Consider the following 18,378-nt stretch of genomic DNA (forward strand, 5'->3'; position numbering starts at 1 on the left):
ACACCTATTTGGTTTTTTTTTGTTTTTTGTTTTCATCTGAATGACTTTTGGGGTTTCTAATATTGTTTCTGAGGAGGAGAGTGGGGTATCATCTAGCTAGCTTTGCTCGCAGTATTTTTAGTGTGGTATTGAATTGTTCTTTAATGATGACATTTGTTCTTTTTCAGTAAATATGAAATCAAGAAGAGTGAAAGAATCCTGTCTGTGTTCAATAACTTTGAGGAATGTCTGTCTGAAGAAAGTTTATGGCAAATCTCTGAAAAAATAAAACCCAGAGGAGTAAGAACGAGAATTGAAAGACCAGAATCTTGAATCCATGAAGATAGCGTCAAATTCTAGGTCAATAAATAACCTAAGGTCTCAAACCATGTGACCTACAATACAGGGTCATAGACATAAATGATCATGGTCAATTATGAGCTTCAGATGGTGCTGTTGTCAACATGCTTCAGAAGAGCTGTTAAGACAAAGAACGTAAATGTGATTTGCAACCTTTGTGATACTAGAACAATAATGCCCAAGTTGTTTTATTTCAATTCTTTTGACTCACGTTATGTTTTTTTCTCTACATATTTGTAGATTTTACAAAAAACTGATATGGCAAAACGAACATAATGCCAGATACAGTTTATATCTGTAACACATTTTAAGCAATAAGATCAACTCAGTAATTATTTTAAAAAAAAAATGAAAATTAAACATTGTACATGTGCTGACATTTTTTAAGGTAAAAAATGTTTTGACAATTGCTTTCTTTACCATTCAGTGTGACAAATGAAGTTTTGTGTGTGTATATAAACACACTGTATGAATGCCTGTATATATAGCTTGATATATTTATTGAAGACTTATTTCCAGCGGGTCTGGGAAGTTTTTAGTGGTTCAAATTACACTTTCATTGTATGGGTTATGTAGTTCTGTGAGAACAGGGTGCTTAAGTGTATGACAGTGCTAGAAGATAGCTCATTTCGTGTTGTTACAGGAATATATTGTCAAATTAGGATCTAGTTCATCATTTACACACTTTTTGCTACAACTGTACATTTTTCTGCACATTAAACTCTTTTTTTCTCTACCTCTATCAAATTGTTACTCACATAACCACCAGCACATGGCTTTTTGAACTCCTTACTGTAATTTAACTTAAATATATGGAAAGTTGAACAAAACGTTTGCATTGACACTATTAACTATGCTGGCTTAGGTTTTCTAAGTATAATTAAGTTTCCGGATCTTTACGTTTGTCATATGTTTTCTCTAGTTCATGTTTATGTTGACAAGATAAAATAATCATATTGTCAGGAATAAAAAAGTGCATGGTAGTTATGTGTATTAATATTTACAAATGTAGAATTAAGTCAAGGGCAGACAATTTTTTATAAAAGAACAGAAACTGAAGACCATTTTGTTTGATATTATATTGTGTCAGATCTGAGGAATTTGACAATCATGTTATAAATTTATTTTCTTATGAATGGCCTGATTCTTACAAATGCTTGTGTCGTTACATTGTAAATACTAGGTAGAGAGACAGTTTGTTTAAATGGAAGAGACTTTATGTTGTGAGAGCTTTTAAGCTTGCATCAGGAAGTGCTATTTTTATGCAGTCAATGATGAAGTCTTAATTATGCACAAAAACAGATTCAAAAACATCACAAAGTAATTCTTCAGCATAGTAAGATACAACTGTTAATAGATCCCTTTTCCTATTGATAATTTTACATTTTTAAAATAATTAAGATCTTTCTTCAATACTTTATAGGCATTGTATATGATTATGATTAAATCTCTAAAAAGCCTTGTTTCACTGCACATGAACTTGAAATACATATGATATAGCAATTAAGTACTATATTTTAACTAAACATTTCACAACAGTAAGACTTGTCAAGTGACTTTGTCTTGGCAGGTCATCCTCACTAGATTTTTTTATAATCCTGAATATTTCTCTGAAGTTTTTCATCACCTAGGCATGTGTTATGAATCACCTCATATTTAAGTAAATTTTTCAGCTGACATTTCCAGCTGAGAAACAGTTAAAATAGATAACTTGTTGACATTTTTTCCGTGATTGCCATGTCTGGGAATTAGTTATGAGATGTTTTGGAAGCTGGGATAAGAGACAATGCAAGTAAATAATTTACATGTAGATATGCAATAAAATCACTTATTGAACATGCACTTTTTTTTTTTTTTAAGAACACTGAAGATTGTTATTGACACTAAACCATTTTTACCTGTTACTATTTATAGAAGTGAGGCTTGTGTTAATATTTATAGAGTGAGTAGTTCAGTACAAAGCTGGTCTTTTGTGGAACACTAGATTATTGACACCTACATTGTTACTTAGGATTTTATGTATCAATTGAAGTTTGCTAGATTTACACACTATCTATGTGACAAGATGATTGATCAACTTTTTTTTAATTTCATATTGGAAGGTGTGCCCACAAAGGTGTTTCAGAAAAATTGGAAGGTGTGCCAACAAAGGTGTTTCAGAAATCCATGGGTGTGCCTTACTATTTTTGTTCTAGCTTTTCCCTTGAAATTGAAAACATAATTGAACTTGGTTAGCACCATAAATACATCTTTGGATATATTCTCACTTTAAATTTGTCAGTTACTAGTATGAAAAAAAAATACTTATTTAATTAATATATTATCTTTACATCTATGTTTTAAGTGAAATTAAGTATAGAATTGTACATAAATGGCTTACAAAGTATTTCTCTGGCAGATAATTCATACAATTATTAGTAAACAAAATAGTCAATAGAAAAAGCTAAATGTATATATCAAGGTATCAATATTCAGCTTTCAGCCTTTAGATAAGTAATGCAGTACTTTCAGAACAAGACCATAGGAGTTTGTAGTTATATATGCAATTACTAGATTATCATGCAATAAGATTTCTTATACATTTGTAATACACATTTAGGGGCCAAAATATTCATGTTGTAGTCTTGTTGTTTATCGTGCTTTATGTCTTCAATAGTCAAATTCTAAAGGTTAACTCAAACCAGAAAAATTATTTCAACAGGCATTAGTCCATCATTACAGCATTTATTTTAGGTCATTGTGTCTTCAATATTCTCACAGTCTCAAGTTTTATTCTGAAAAAGTAATTGTTTAGGAATGATTTAACTGATTCTGAATAGCTTCTATAAATTCATTCTTTCAAAATATTTTTTTCATTGTCAAGATTGTGTAAATGTTCAAATTTAGTGACAAAAAAAAATTAATAAAAAAATTGAACACCATTTTCATTGATACCATCATTTAATAGCCTGAAGGTAGTATTTGGTTGCCATAGAGACAACCATTCAGTGTCTTGCATTATTTCAATCTGTAAGACATGTAAAACTTATTTAGCCCTATCAGGAAACTCTTACTGCTATCATTTTGTTCTTAATCAATTGCAATATATTTATAGAAGTGCCATTTTTACTTTTAACTGATTAACCTTTGACCTCACAAGTTAATTAAAGGTCAGGAGGTTAAAGGTTGTTCTGTTTTTACTTGTGATTCACTGTGTTTCATGATTGAAGCTTAAAAAAATATGGCCATTTTAGTTTTTATTTCTACAAGTTAATTTTTTAGCATGGCAGAAAAAAGATGAAAACTACCAGGTACTTGAGAAAATAATTTAATCTACAGTGTTTGCTTCTTAGGGTATCAAGGGTTATTGTTGCCATCTTACCTTTATTTCTTTACAAAATTTATTGGATATTTATTTTTATTTATGTTATTTTGAACAGGAAAGGAGAAAGAGAATGTTGTGGAAATTTTATTATTGAAACTTTTTACAAAATTTTCAGGTCAGAAAAAAAATTAAATAAAATGAATACTTTCCATTGAGTTAAAATTTGGTATGTTGTTTTTGCATCTTCATCCTGAACAAATGTAGGACAAATTAAAAGGTGTATTAATCCTATTGAGAAAATTTGAGAAATATCCATTTATATTGACATGACAAAGATGTAGGCATCATGAAGACAGTGAGTCATCAGTCTTTGTATTATGTTTTTTTCGTTTTTGTTATTCATCAAACAGTCCTAATGTACCTTTTCTTGTTATATTTTGACTGTTTATGTTTTGACTCTTTCATTGTAAATATGATTTTTATGAGTGTAAGATTTTAGTCATTAATTTATTAAGAGTTGACTTGACACTTTGACCAGTGTGTTTTCATTGTTGAGTTCGTTATCACATAATTCTTGATATCAAATCGTTCATGAATTTTTTTTTTTATTAAATATTTCAAAAAATTATTAAATTTAATTAAAATATTCAAAATTTGTAAGGATAGAAAATAATGAAATCTAATAATCTACAATAATGTAAGTTTGTAGAATAAAACTTCGGAGATTATATTTGACAAGAAATGTTTGGTAGTCAGGACATTTGGTTGACCAAAGAACGATCTAAAGCAGATAAAAGGAGAAATTTAATGAAACTGGTGACGAACATGTGTTGTGTTAGCTACTTCATGTACAAATTATGTATAATAATCACACGCCTGATTAAAATGTTAAAATACTTGATGGGTGGCTTTGTTTTCTGTCTCAAGTGAGAAATAATTACTGCCAGTAGTGGTTCTAGAGGGAGGTCCAGGTTACAATGGTCAGTTTATACCTAAGCTAGGCATCCCGTCCATGCCAGACTTGACAGGGTAGTCAAGGACATTAAAAACCCTCTTAGTTAGCTAAACTAGGCACAAAAATTCACAAAATTTTTCAACAAAAAGGGGAGTTATGAAGGAGGGATTTTTTTTTGGTTTTGCCTCTTACACACTCAATTTCAACATCCTTCAATGAATCTTAACCATACTGAGTACATCTACCAGTCTATAGTTCCTTTGGAAAATGTATAACCAATTCAATTTTCAATGTCGAAAGCCAAAGTAACAGTCAAATTTTACACTTGGAAATTTTCTTGTTTTGTGTAGAAATTGGATGATGCAGAAATCAGTATTTGATATTAAAATGTAGTTGTGATTGTCATTTTTTTTCTAATGCTTGCCTGTTGTAAGGCATTTATTTACAGAACTAGATAAATGAAATGAAACCACAAAAAGCAAGATCTACAGGTGTGTCTGGTCAGATTGAAAAACTTCAGAAAATTCCCAATCCAAACTTAACCTAGAAAAAAAACTGTTAGCAATGCTAACCAATTTGATATGCACACTGAACCATTTGATAGCATGCACATTTTACCTTCACATTGATTTGGATCCAAATATAGAAATGGAGGTACATTATGGGAATAAGTAATTAATGCATTCAAGGAGTAAAAGATAAGCAATGACTATCCCCTTGGGTAAATGGTAGGGACACCCCTATCACTATATACCTCATATCAAAATGGGGGTATAAATAAAAAGAAATCGTAAAAATCATCATCCGTCCGTGCGAGACCCGACAGGGTAGTCAAGGACGTTAAAATCCCCCTTAGTTATTTAAAAATCACCATTCTTAATAACTTAATCTGAAGCTTCTGTTTGGCTATAGAGAGTTTTATGAACAATTATGCTCTACACAACAATGCTGCATAGGGTGTAATGTTTTTGACTTTCCCATCAGTCCATCCACTCAAAATACTGAATAGAATTTCACTATACTTGGTATATTGTAAGGCAATATGCAGTTATACCTATTACTAGGGCATTTTGATTCTTGAAGGATCTTGTCATTGTAAATTCTCATTAACTACTGAACAGAATTTCACAAAACTTGGTATGTAGTAAACTGAGAAACGATATGCATTTGCATATTACCAGGAAATTTTGATCCTTCAAATTGTGTGGGAGTTAAACCCCTTTGAACTTAGCTTATTAATGAAGCATCATTTGATTGTAATTCCTCTCGTCGGTAGTCAAGGGTTATCTTTATCTGCATAAACTGACTCCTACCTTAATGTGAGCATGCTATGTTCTATTATTTTTTATACGGCCGCAAAATATTTGTTAACGTAGAATGATATGGCGCAATCGTCGTCATCATCTAGGGATACTTCATTTCTATGTGATAATTTAGTTGTACTTTTTTAGAAAAAGGGGCATAAAAAGGTAAAAATAGGTGTTTTTATTAAAACCCACATTGGAGAGTTTGTCGATCTCATTAGTGATGTCATATTAACTTGTTTGCATATCATAAAGTGTCAAATTGCTTGGCTGATAACTTCATAAACAATTGGGGATTCAGGATTCGAATCCCAATTTTCAAAACTTAATACCTTTGTTATTTTATATCCAATTTTGGTTCTGTAAAATGTTTCATTTAGTTAACATAATTCCTATTTTGTATGTGAATCTATAACTCTTTTACTTGAAAAATAAATTTGAAATGATATTTATATGTAAACCTCTATTTTCAAAAAAATTATTTTTAAAATTTTATGTTTATATAGTCTTATTACTGAATATTTATTTAAAAATTCCATGGAGAAAAAGACTTTTATCGGCAGTGTAGGGAACCAAAAGAATTTTTCAATTATCTTAAAAAAAATGAAAAAGTTATGATGATTAAAAGTTGATGCCCCCATGCAACTCAATGGATTTTTTGCCAAAACCCCAATACAGTAAGTGATGACATCAAGAAGAACTCTCTTATAGAATGGATTTTTTAGTGTGTTCCTTATTTAATTCTGGTAAACAAATATATCAGCAGATTTCATTTATGAGTTTCAGACCATTTTCAAGTTATAGAGGGTCTAAGTTGGGCAATGCCCAAAAAAAATAAACTTTTTTTTGGTCCGATCAGAGACCAATAATTAATTACAGGTCTATGGTCCGATTTGGAATTTTTGTTCATTGGATTCCTCGTAAAAATCCATGCCTGCAATTCTCACTCAGATGTCAAATATCTCTCGTTGTTTTTAGTTATAAGGGGTCAAAGGGACCACACACGAAAAAACAACTTTTTTTATTTTTGGTCCAATTTAAAAAAAAAAACGTTCATTGTATTCCTCATGAAATCACTGCCTGTGTTTTTCTATCAGATTTCAGATATCTCTTATTTTGAGTTATAAGGGTCACACCCGAAAAAGTTTACTTTTTTTATTTTTGGTCCAATTTTGGAAAAAAATCCTTGGATTCCTCATAAAAAAATCCCTGCCTGCGTTTGACAATTAGATTTCAGATATCTCTTACAGTATTCTAGTTGTAAGGGATCAATAGGCCCCACCCGAAAAAAAATTGACTCTTTTATTATTGTTCTGATTTAAATTTTTTTTTAATTTAATTCAAATTTTTGTGCAATATAGTGTCAAAACCATTCATTGCATCCATAATAAATCATATGTCCCCATGCTTAAGTGTGTCAAAAACTGATATCGTGTCGACATTAGCCCCAGCGGTATAGGGTTCGACCACAGCAGTCCTATCATGCTGCGGTCTGCAAAGGCTTTTATAAAATGGTATTGGAAGTTTGATTTTTTTTTATTTAAAAGTTAGTCATGTACTGACGAACTGATAATTTCCTTTTTTACAATTCTAGGTTGAGATGTGCCTACATTGTATTTTCAGACATCCCTAAGCCATCTATAGCTGGTCCTGCACAGGTTCATACTGCCTTGGTTTTAAACTTGGAACTGTAAGAGAGAAACAATTTTGGTGTTGATTAAACCTTATTGAGATATGGTAAAAACTCGTAGGTGATTAATGTACCATACATGTGTTAACAGAGTGGCCATTTGAAAGAAAAAAAAAACATGTATGTGAATTTTTAAGTTTTCGAGGTGGAAATAAATAAAACTCAGATTATTGCAAATTTTTCAGTAGTGAGTACACTGTTTCTAATGCATGCCAACTTACGTTATATCTAATATACTGATGTCTATTTATAGCTGTACAAAATATCCATAACTTCGGCAAACTGAAAGCACTATTAAGTCTTTTGGGGTTTAAAATACTTCTGAGAAAAATAGTTATCACTCCATCCTTTCCAAATTCAAGGCTTAAACCTCTTTTCAAGATACAGTGGTTGATTAAACCTAACTTACTGATTCCAATGACTGGCATTGTATTAGGTGTGTACCCAAACCTTGTAACTTTCTGGTTGGTCCGGATGCTGGGGAACCGTGAGGGGTTACAGTAACTCACCCTGGCTTCAGTATTCTCTGTATATATCACTTCTGGTGCTTTGTCTCATAATATTAGAAAAAAAAAGAGATTTATGTTCCACTCTCATACATGGTAGCCTAAATTTTGATAAGTATCAATCCATATAAAAATCACTCTCCCTATGGTAAAAGTGATCTGATTTTTATAGACTCTTCTTATGATAATCCTTGTTTCTGTATGAATGTATGGTATTTTTCTTGGCTAGCTGTAGTGTAAAATAATGAGTTTATTTTTGGTATAGTAGACAAGAATTAAGGGAAAACTTATCGGCATAACTGGTTTTTTTTTTTAATTTTTCGTTTTTTAAAAAATTCTTGGGTTTTTTGATAAAGTTAATTTATATTTACTCTTGCCTTACAGCAGCAAATCTTAAGTTTAATACATTATTTGATGTCGGTTTTGTGTGATTCTTCGTAGAAAATAATAATAAAGAGAACCAAGATTCTAGCGCAGATCAAAAGAATGTAATGCAGGAACAAAGATCTGACATGGAATACTTTCAATGTTTGATACAAAGTGGAAAACAGAAACATTTCTTATTAATTGTATTGTTAGATAAAATCTAAAAACGAAAACAAAAAACAGAAGGCAAAAACAATAAAGAGCTGCGCTTTAAGCGCATAATACGCCCGTTGCCCTTTTAACTTGTCCTTCTGCTTTTAATGAATTTATATGATTAACTAGAAACACTGTGAGCCCTCCCTCCAAAAAAACTAAATAAAAAATGTACAAAAAATTTGGCACTATCAAGGCTTCCGCAAGTTCAACTAAGTTTGTTGTCTTGATTTTTCACCCATACATTTCTATCTTGTTCAAAACATACTTTTCTGACAAGATTACCAACTACCTTTTACATTTATTAGTTGATCATCATAACAAATGGTCCATTTTCAGCGATTTTTCAACGAATAAAATTTCTTTGTCCTTTTTAAAGAGTAAAACTTCAGAACACGGAAACATAAAATTTGACATTTATACAAATGGGAAAGGAGCTTACATCAATAGATATGAACAATTCATCAAAGTTTCATAAAAGTTAATGAAAGTGTTTTTGAGTAATTGTGCGAAACTTGAAAATCCCCCTTTTTTAGTATAAAATTCATAACATGGAAACGATAAATCTGAAATTTATAAAAATCGAGATGAACCTACGTCAATAGATATGAACAATTCACCAAAGTTTAATAAAAGTTGGTGGAAGTCTTTTTGAGTTATTGTCCGAAAACTTGAAAATCTCCCATTTTTAAGTATAAAAATTTATTACACGGAAACGAAAAATCTGAAATTTATAAAAATCGAAAGGGAGCCTATGTCAATAGATATAGACAATTCATCAAAGTTTCATAAAATTAGGTGAAAGTGTTTTTTGGGTTATTATCCGAAGTGTGGACAACTGACGGATGGACTACGGTATACCATAATACGTCCCGTCTTAGACAGGCGTATAAAAAAAAACAAAAACAAAAACAATAAAAAGAAAAATACAAAAATACAAAAATAAAGAAAAAAGACAAAATATTTGGATGTTAAGTGGATCGAGTGAGATACATACACACACATTTTTTTTTTTTTTTTTTGTGATTTATTTAAAAGTTACGTTGGCTTAAATTATATATAAACTTTTAATGCAACCTTACCTTGCATTTTGTATGGAGATAAAGGTCTTCCACAGCAAAAATTCACCCAACCTGCCAATCGAAAAACAACAAAAAAAACAGCGTCAAACAGAATGGTTGTCTCGGGATAAAAAACTCGTATCAGATCTACTGGAGATGATAAAGCTTCAGGGGTTGGGAAGGCAAGGGGCCATGGGCAATTTGCCCCTTCTAACAGAAAATGGCCCCTTCACATAAAAGAAATTTATATGGTTTGTTAACAAATGGCCCCTTCATATTTAAAACATCTTTCCAAAATCCTGAAAATGGCCCCTTCACGAAATTTTCTTCCCAAACACTGAAGCTTATAAACAAAAAAGGATGCAAGTCGACTTATGTACACACATGAGCATAAAAATTCCCATCTAATGCACATTTCATGAATTTGCAACTTAAGTTTGTTAGGATGAAAACAGTCTATTCTTAATATCACGGAGAAAAGCTTTAATGCTGGTATTATTATATACAAGCAAAAAGTCATAGATGTGTGCATTTGAGGCAGGTGTTTTTTTAAGATTCATTTATTTCAGATATTACGAATTTGAAGGTTTTTCTGGAGTGTAATACATATAACCACACACATTCCTATACTAGTCTATACAGCAGAATGAATTAAGTCGCTGAACTAAGATGAACTTCCTGTACTTACGATTGTGGTTTTTCATAACAGGCTGTTTGGAGTTGATTTTGTTGAAATTTGGGTGCCATATTCCATAACTCTGGAAAAAAATGAAGCATGTATTCGAACACACCTTTGTTGTCATCACACGGGTGTCTGCTTAAGTTAAGATAGGAACTAAAACAACTGTATTAGAATTGATGACAAGATGGTGATGCTGTTCTTCCTTTTCTGATAATTGATATGATACTATAGTAGCAATTAACATGATTGTATTTTGTTCCTGCATGGACAGTTATAAGTTATGTCTTTTATTATTTCACGACAAAATATGAAATAATAACATATTTACCTTTCTTGTAGTTGATATATTTATATAAAGTTATTAATTGTCATTTGGAAGTTCAATCTATGTGTGCCGTATCATTTTGTTAAAGAAAACAATATTGTAATAGTAAAAAAAGAAAGAAAAAAACATTGGTAAATTGTGTGTGTTCATTGAGGAACCAACTGTATTAACTGTCTAATGGTAGTACAACAAAATTATTTTTTTTTTGCAATTGTTTTCCTTTCTTTTTTCGACTACCCCGGACTTGACTTTTTATGAGCAACTCGGCTGGTGATTCTAGAAAAGCAGAGGACGCTTAAACTACCGGTGCACCTGGTCCATGCTCCCAGTTTTTTAGTGGAATCCGAGTTGCTCATTTGCTGTGTTACTTTGTATGTATGATTTTAGTTACTTTATGTTCTTTGTTGTGTATGTCTGTTTTTCCATGTCCGGTCTTTGTCCCTGGATTACATTCTTTTGATTACCGCTGTAACCTTGGTTCCCTTGATTACTCTTACAAAACAACTTGTTCATAACATGTTTTATATATTTAAAAGTAAAAAAAAATAAATTTGAGATATATAAAACAAAGAAAAAATGTAGAAGTCGTATAATGAAATACCTGACAAGGCCTGTTAAAAAATAAAGCATTTCTTACCGTTTTGCTTGCACTGATAAGCTGGTATACTAGACCTAGTGGATGAGGGTTAGCTATCCTCGTCGGTGATAGCGGACGTGGGACTAACCGTGCATCGGTGATGGGTGGTCCACAAAAATCAGATAGTGTGGTCGAACGTGCTTTCTTTGTTCTTTTAGTGAATACGTTCGCCATTTCCCAACCACCCCGTTTTAACCCTATCAACAAATACCAATCGTTGTGCAGCAACGTTTCTGACGTTGCACATATTGTTCTTCCGTCTTTTCTGACATACGGCACTTCTAACATTTTAACAAGTTTTGTTTATAGTGTCTGCGTACTTTTGTGACAAATCTCTACGAATTGACGTGAATTTTACAATCGTTAACAATTGAGGTATGAGGGTGTTTTTTTTAGACAAAAGATACGGGAAATGAATATGCACCATTTCATCATAACCACAACTACGGCCACTTTTAAAACTAGTTTGACTGAGTCCGAAATTTTCATCAGAAACTATGGAACAAAATCCTCTTTTTGGTTTCTATATAAAAAATGCAAATTTGATGAAAAATCGATTTTGATTTAAGAAAAAAAATCTTTTAAATGCACAAAATGGTTGACAAGATGTTTTAAGGTGAAATGTAACCTTTTGTTAAAAAAAATAGTAATAAACATGAATCGTAAACCCGGGATTTATACAAACCATATATAGTTCTAATGTTGCTGTCTAGACAAAGCCCGTTCTAGACAATACGGTTTCAACAAGTGGTCGGCTGCTGTTAAGCATTGAGGTGACTTGTCAAAATCTCCAGCGATGGCTCTACGATTCATTCATTCATAACTTTATTTCCTCGTTTCATTAAATATTAGAATTACAAGGATAAAGCATGTTGCACATTTTCTCGATTTGCATGCCTTCTCGATTAAATATCTAAAAACATAAAACAGAAAACTCGGGTACCAATCATATTATACCATAACTTTCGATATGCTGTACACGTTTCAAGAAGTTACCCCTGCAAAATTAAAAATTAATTCCAAGGAAAATCAAAATAAATAATGTAAAAAAAGAATTCTCAAAACCAAAAGTATCGAAATAGAAAGCCAAATGCAGCATAAATATACAATATAGGTACATTGTCGAAAAGTATTGAAGATATGTGATGAGGCGACGGAACGGGTAGGAAATGCGAGGCTCCGCCGAGCTATTTCCCCCGTTCCAAGCCGAATACACATATCTTCAATATGAAATACAATCAATTGTGAAAATGAAGTAAAATTACTTGGGGTAACCATTCATTCTGAACTGAAATTCAAAAGTCACATCTCAAATATTTGCAAAAAGTCAGTAAAACAACTCAACATACCCAAAAGAATCGGAAAATACTTAAACAAATTTGGCAAACTTATCTTATACAATTCCTACATATTATCAAACTTTTGTCAAATCAGTTGGCACAACAAAATCGACAAAAATCCAAGAACGGGCACTCAGATTTATTTATGAAGATTATCAAAATAACTATGAACAACTAGTAGAAATATCTGAAATGGCAAAACTAGAAATCAGACGGATCTATGGCAATTGAAGTATTTAAACATCATACACAAAAGGAGTCTATCATACTTACATGACTTAATAAATATTAAGAACACCAATTATTCTTTTAGGTACCAAAATTTAGCTGCAGTTCCATTAATAAGAAGAACCACATATGGCAAAAAATCATTCAGGTACACTGTAGCCAAGCTACGGAACGAGCAAACCATTTCAGAACCCAGACTTCTTTCAGTCAGTTTAAAAGTTTCATTACTGCATGAAATGGCAGTTGTGCAAATGCACTGCATGTACATATCCTGCTTTTGTTTAACTAGTGCTTTTCATGTTTCTTGTTAATTTATATTGCTTGGCTATAGTGCTATCTGATCTATCATCAATATCAATTTTTGGTTATACTTATTGCTAGCTTTTCTATTCTTAGCCTTGGTTTGTTGAAGTCTAAATTTTTACAGTTTCGTGTATATAATTGAAAGGCAGAACATAGCGTGACATTCTCTTGAATTATTGCCATTTTTAATTGCTTGCTTTGCTGCTTTGTATGTAGTTAATGCTGTATGTCTTGTGTGTCCTATGTGTGTTATTGTTTCTGTTATATATATATATGTCGGTTTTAAAAGCTCATTAGAGCTTGTGTTGTAATGTTTTACGTGTACCGACTCTAAATAAAGCTTTCGAACTCTGCAATTATGCAAAGTTCAATAAAAAAGAATAAAATTCTCATGCCTACCTTTTCTATCATATCGAAATTAAAACTCCGCTCATCTGGTAAAAAGTCTTTTTTGACCTTTAAAGACAATAAATCAAATAAAGAGCCACTGTTTCACTTGGACCCTAAGTGTCATACTTTTGTCATAAGGATTTTAATATATTACTGGTTTCAACATATGGCATATAATGGGATATTAAATGATACCCTGTCATGTTACAAAACAATTTTGGGTGTTAAAACAACTTCAAATGGCCATAACTTTTGTGTAAATAATTCGATTAAACTGAAATTCAAGCTTGATTTGTATTTTATGGTACTCAAAATAGATTTAAAGAAAATTTGAAAAAAAAGATGCATCAACAACTTCTTAGGTTATTATCTAGAAATGGATGGACAAACGGAGGGTACCTCTTAGTACCTCGCCACTTCGTGTGCCGGAGTTTAAAAACACAAAAATCGCCATTCACAATACTATAATAATTTGTTATGCATCCTGGATATTCAATGACTTTTGTAAGTCTTGTAACACGGACCATACAAACAATTGAAAGTTTCTATCTATAACAATTTTGAAGTGATAAGCTAAAAACCAAAAAGTAATTTTGAGCTTTCATTGGCAGTAACTCTTAACAATAAGTCATCATACAAATTGGATCTCAACAACCATGTCATAAAATGTAAGTTTCTCCCTGTCTATTATGTTTTTAAGTTAGGCCATGCCATCACGATTATATAAATAATGACAGTTCTTTTTTTCTAATCTATTCAAGTTTTCTTGTATAACAAAACAAAACAAAAATAAAAAAAAAACATAACACACTTTTTTTCTTTCAAGGGGAATAACCTTAACAAGGACTTGTCCTAAAACTTCTACCGAATGGAGGCTTTGGAAGGCCTTATCATGGGTCATTTGATCACTTGGAAGTTTCTTTTTATCTAGTAAGGTTTTCTATTATACTGAAAAACCTCTTCAACCATGATTGTTTTGCCTTTCAAGGGCAATAACTCTTGAGACAAATTTGATTCTATGTGCAAAATAGCAACAGTAGCCATATTTTTCAGCTTCATCAATATAAATAACACTGTTCTAAGTAGCTATCCGAAGATGCTTGTGGCCAAAAGGAGAAAGTTCAGTAAGGACCACTTTTGGCCTCATATTTTGGGCATTTTTAAAAATTAGGTTATAGCTGATTTCTAGGTAGTAGTAGAATAGTAAAATGGTCGCAAACACTGAATACAAGATGTTTTTGACAAGATTTATGAAGTTATTCAAGAAATAAAAGTATGCATTTATGCTACTTTTACAAAAACCTTTAACTTCTATTTCTGCAATTTTTAAGATGGGTTTTTTTTGTGGAACGAAAGTGACTACACAACTGTTGACTCAAGATATTTTTACACGAGCTGTTACTGACAATTATACACAAAATATATGAAACACAAGAGTCCACACACATGTGGCCATTGTTAAAAAGAGTGAAAACTGCACAAAATTTGGTGTTTTCAAGCCTTGTTAATAGATTCTCCCAATCTTAGCCAAGTTTGAAGGACATATGACCGTATATGTTCACATTATTACCATAAACCAATCAAATCAACTATAAAACACATTAAACAGCTGGAGAAAGAAGACAAAATTTTCTTCATGTAGACCATTTTTTAAGCCAATTTTGCCCTTACCGAACTATAAACTTCTTTGTTAATATTCTACAGAGCAGTTTTAGAGATTTAAAAAAAAAATTTAATTAAAGACAGAAGACAACAACAGATGAGGCAAAGTGATGACAATAGAGGGGATAAGAAATGTTCACATCAATTTGAATACGTTTGTATTACAAGTAAGATTGTGTTAAAAATCTTCCTCAATCTATATATAACTACACAGTTGCAAAAAGGCTGAAAAAAGTTTTTTCTTCGACTTCTAAAGTAATTTATATCTGGAAACCACCAGGGAACAAATGGCCAGATCAACACCAGTCAATGTCAATGGAAGGTATCACATAAACTTACTACCTCAATATTGTATGTGGCAGGGTACAAATACAAAAAATGATTCGTTATGAGGCAGTTATGTGAGTGCATGCCACTTTTTAAGCATTCTTATCTACATAGGGGGATACATTGTATTTGTCAAGAAAAAAAAGTGTTTTTTTTTTTCATCTTTATTTCTAACTTTTAACAATGAATATGAAAATAAATTCTTCTCCAAACTTTGTTCTCAAATCAAAGATCTGAAAACATCTATCCATGTAGTTTATAGTCCACTGGTATGGACACAGACTTATGACACTCTTACATATATTGGTCTTAATGTTCTGAAATTCAGAAAGAAATTCATCCACAAGGATACTGATACATTACATGTACCTAATTTATAACATTTTTAGGTAGTTATTGTAAAATCACAATCATTAAAAAAGAAGCAAAATTCCATAACAAAAAGGATACAGAGTGATATGTATTTCAGATCTTTGATTTCTATCACTAACAAAACAGCCTTTTTCTGAATCACACTGGATTTATTATCACAACCTTCAAACATGATTCAGTTCTTCCTTTGCTTCTCCCACTATCACAGATTACAAGAGTTATTTCCCCTGTCTATAAACAAGACCTACAACACTCCCCTCCTAAAAACAATAGAGCAAAGAAACAACTGAATATGTAATACAACAAACTAACAATAATTCTCTTAATGAATTATGACTAGATACATTATTGCATCATAGCTAAAAATAGTATCAAATATTATAATAAGGTACAAATTGAAATATATTTATATATTTATATATGTATATCTACATCTTAAGGCATATCATATGAATCATATGAGATTCCCACCCCTAAACTGCAATATGAAATTTGGATAAAATTTCAATAATAATGCATTCTGAAAATGCTTAAAAAGTACTAAAAAATATTTCAATCTTGTAAATAATATAACTACTCTTAACAAATCAATAGAAAATAAAAACATGTCATAATGTAAATCTTGAGAATTAAAATGTCTAATGTCTTGAAAGAGAAAGGATAATAACAAAGTTACCAAACTGATAGGCAAAAACTCCAGGCAATGGTCAAAAAGAATTGTTAAATTTTCCAGTTTTGTTAGTAGACGACATCGTAAACACTCAAATTCTATGTACAATATTATTGCAGTTTGTGCCGGCAAGTTTATACCCATCACCCAAGTTTATACAATCTAGGACAAGTTCATTTTACAAGGTTCAATTACAACATTGTAAACAATTGCAGCTTATTTATTCATGGTAATAACTATCTGCCGATCAAAATTTGGTACAGGGTCAAATGCCAGAAACATGGAAATCATTTACCAGCATGATTTTATAAAAGTTCTTAATTTTGTACAAATATATGGTATTATGTAATATTTCAAACACCTTAATACAATATATTGTAATCTGTAAAATTTTGAACACCTGAATACAAAATAAAGTAAACATTATAGGGTTATTGCATAAATATGGAGCTTGTGAGTGCAATATAATATTCTGTGAGGGACAATATTCACCAGTATTCATGCAATAACCCTTTTATTATATAGTAATAAATATTTCAGTTAACATTATACTAATTTGTTGGATATAATGCATTTGACAATGTTGTATGTGTTTTATTGCACTGGTTCAAATATGTTGCATAATAAATATATGAACTAGTGCAATATGAATTTATGAATGTTTGATAAATTGTAGTAAAATTGAAAGGAATGCATTTTTTGTCAGTATTTGAATAAAAAATGGAATCATAATAACTGTCACCAAACATGGAAATATGTTGACCCATATAAAGAGGTCATTGCCATTTTTATATCAACCTGTCAATATCCCGTTCAGCCATTTTTTTAGCAGACGACAACAGTGCAATAAATTTAAAAATGTATTCGGAACGTCTCCAAATTTTTCCAGATACAAATGAAAGTTTGCGTGCAAATACCGGGATATATTGCATGCTTTGTTTTCTATTGATTTGAATAGGAAAATATTTATTACCATATAATAAAAAAAGTTTATGAAGACTTTACAAAATGCATTTTTTCAAATATTGCACACTTACTTAAACATAGAACACATTGTGACATTGTAAGCTTTAGCTTTAACTTGTTTTGAGACAGATGCATAGCAAAATTTGATCAACAATTAACAACTCAGTCATATCAAAAAAGTAAAAGACAAAAAATCAACTGATATTTGAGGGGGCCTGGGACTCCGTTTGGTCTATATTTTTTTTTGTAAGCATTGCGAGGACTTTACTACAGGAGAAGATCAATTTTTAAGTTTTAATCTTCGTTTTAATTGCTGAATATAACACTTAATCAAGGTATAAAAGGGCTGAAGAAGCATTTCAAAAGCAATATGCAAAATCTTATTTATCCCAGGACCCCCTAAATACAGATTCCGTTAATGCCCTTCATTTATGGAGGATATTTGCTCTGTAAAAGTTCAATTGAAAATTGTAGTCTTTATACAAGCATTACAATACTATACACAGAATCGGCTTATAAGATCAAGAATTGCACTTATGGTCCATGAATTTACAAAGTTGTCTATATCTCAATGGGTCCATTTTATCCCACTTGTGAATTTGCACTGTGAAAACTAAATCCACTCCGCGTACTGGAAGCACTTGAGATGCTTGATAATCGTCCTCTCATGTATGAAGGTAAAATTGTCTGTTTGGTCTTAGGACACATTACTAAGACTGGTTCATTGGTCCACAATCT

The 18,378-nt window shown here is 31.3% G+C and overlaps 3 protein-coding genes across 30 annotated transcripts in view; 1 reads left to right on the forward strand and 2 right to left on the reverse strand.

Annotated features, from left to right (window-relative positions):
* LOC148611650 (rap guanine nucleotide exchange factor 1-like) overlaps positions 1–4,544 on the forward strand; it is a 67,761-nt gene extending 63,217 nt beyond the window's left edge. For all 15 annotated transcript variants that reach the window (XM_088592381.1, XM_088592380.1, XM_088592383.1 and 12 more), the window contains one exon: positions 168–4,544. In XM_088592381.1, coding sequence (XP_088448507.1) covers positions 168–312 — 145 coding nt within the window. In that variant the 3' untranslated portion in view covers positions 313–4,544. The remainder of the gene's footprint in view (positions 1–167) is intronic.
* A 2,875-nt stretch (positions 4,545–7,419) lies between these two features.
* On the reverse strand, positions 7,420–11,586 carry LOC148611651 (uncharacterized). The gene is made up of 5 exons (XM_088595307.1): positions 11,383–11,586; positions 10,427–10,496; positions 9,760–9,810; positions 8,002–8,145; positions 7,420–7,590 (listed from the first exon to the last, which is right to left on the reverse strand). The coding sequence occupies exons 1-5, from the start codon at positions 11,554–11,556 to the stop codon at positions 7,541–7,543; spliced, it is 489 nt and encodes a 162-aa protein (XP_088451433.1). The 5' UTR covers positions 11,557–11,586; the 3' UTR covers positions 7,420–7,540.
* Positions 11,587–16,746: 5,160 nt separating this feature from the next.
* The window catches only part of LOC148611652 (uncharacterized), an 81,850-nt gene continuing 80,218 nt past the window's right edge, over positions 16,747–18,378 (reverse strand). For all 14 annotated transcript variants that reach the window (XM_088592413.1, XM_088592412.1, XM_088592411.1 and 11 more), the window contains one exon: positions 16,747–18,378. In XM_088592413.1, coding sequence (XP_088448539.1) covers positions 18,223–18,378 — 156 coding nt within the window. In that variant the 3' untranslated portion in view covers positions 16,747–18,222.

This window comes from Perna viridis, chromosome 7, assembly GCF_037379345.1.
Source record: "Perna viridis isolate PV_CMFRI_1.1 ecotype Kerala chromosome 7, ASM3737934v1, whole genome shotgun sequence".
NCBI classification, from domain to species: Eukaryota; Metazoa; Mollusca; class Bivalvia; order Mytilida; family Mytilidae; genus Perna; species Perna viridis.

Coding starts and splice junctions, on each gene's coding strand:
- LOC148611651 (XM_088595307.1), bottom strand. CDS start 11,556: ATGGCGAACGTATTCACTAAAAGAACAAAGAAAGCACGTTCGACCACA. Junction 9,811..10,426: donor TGTTATGAAAAACCACAATC/GTAAGTACAGGA, acceptor TTCGATTGGCAG/GTTGGGTGAATTTTTGCTGT. Junction 8,146..9,759: donor ATCTCCATACAAAATGCAAG/GTAAGGTTGCAT, acceptor TAATATTATGAG/ACAAAGCACCAGAAGTGATA.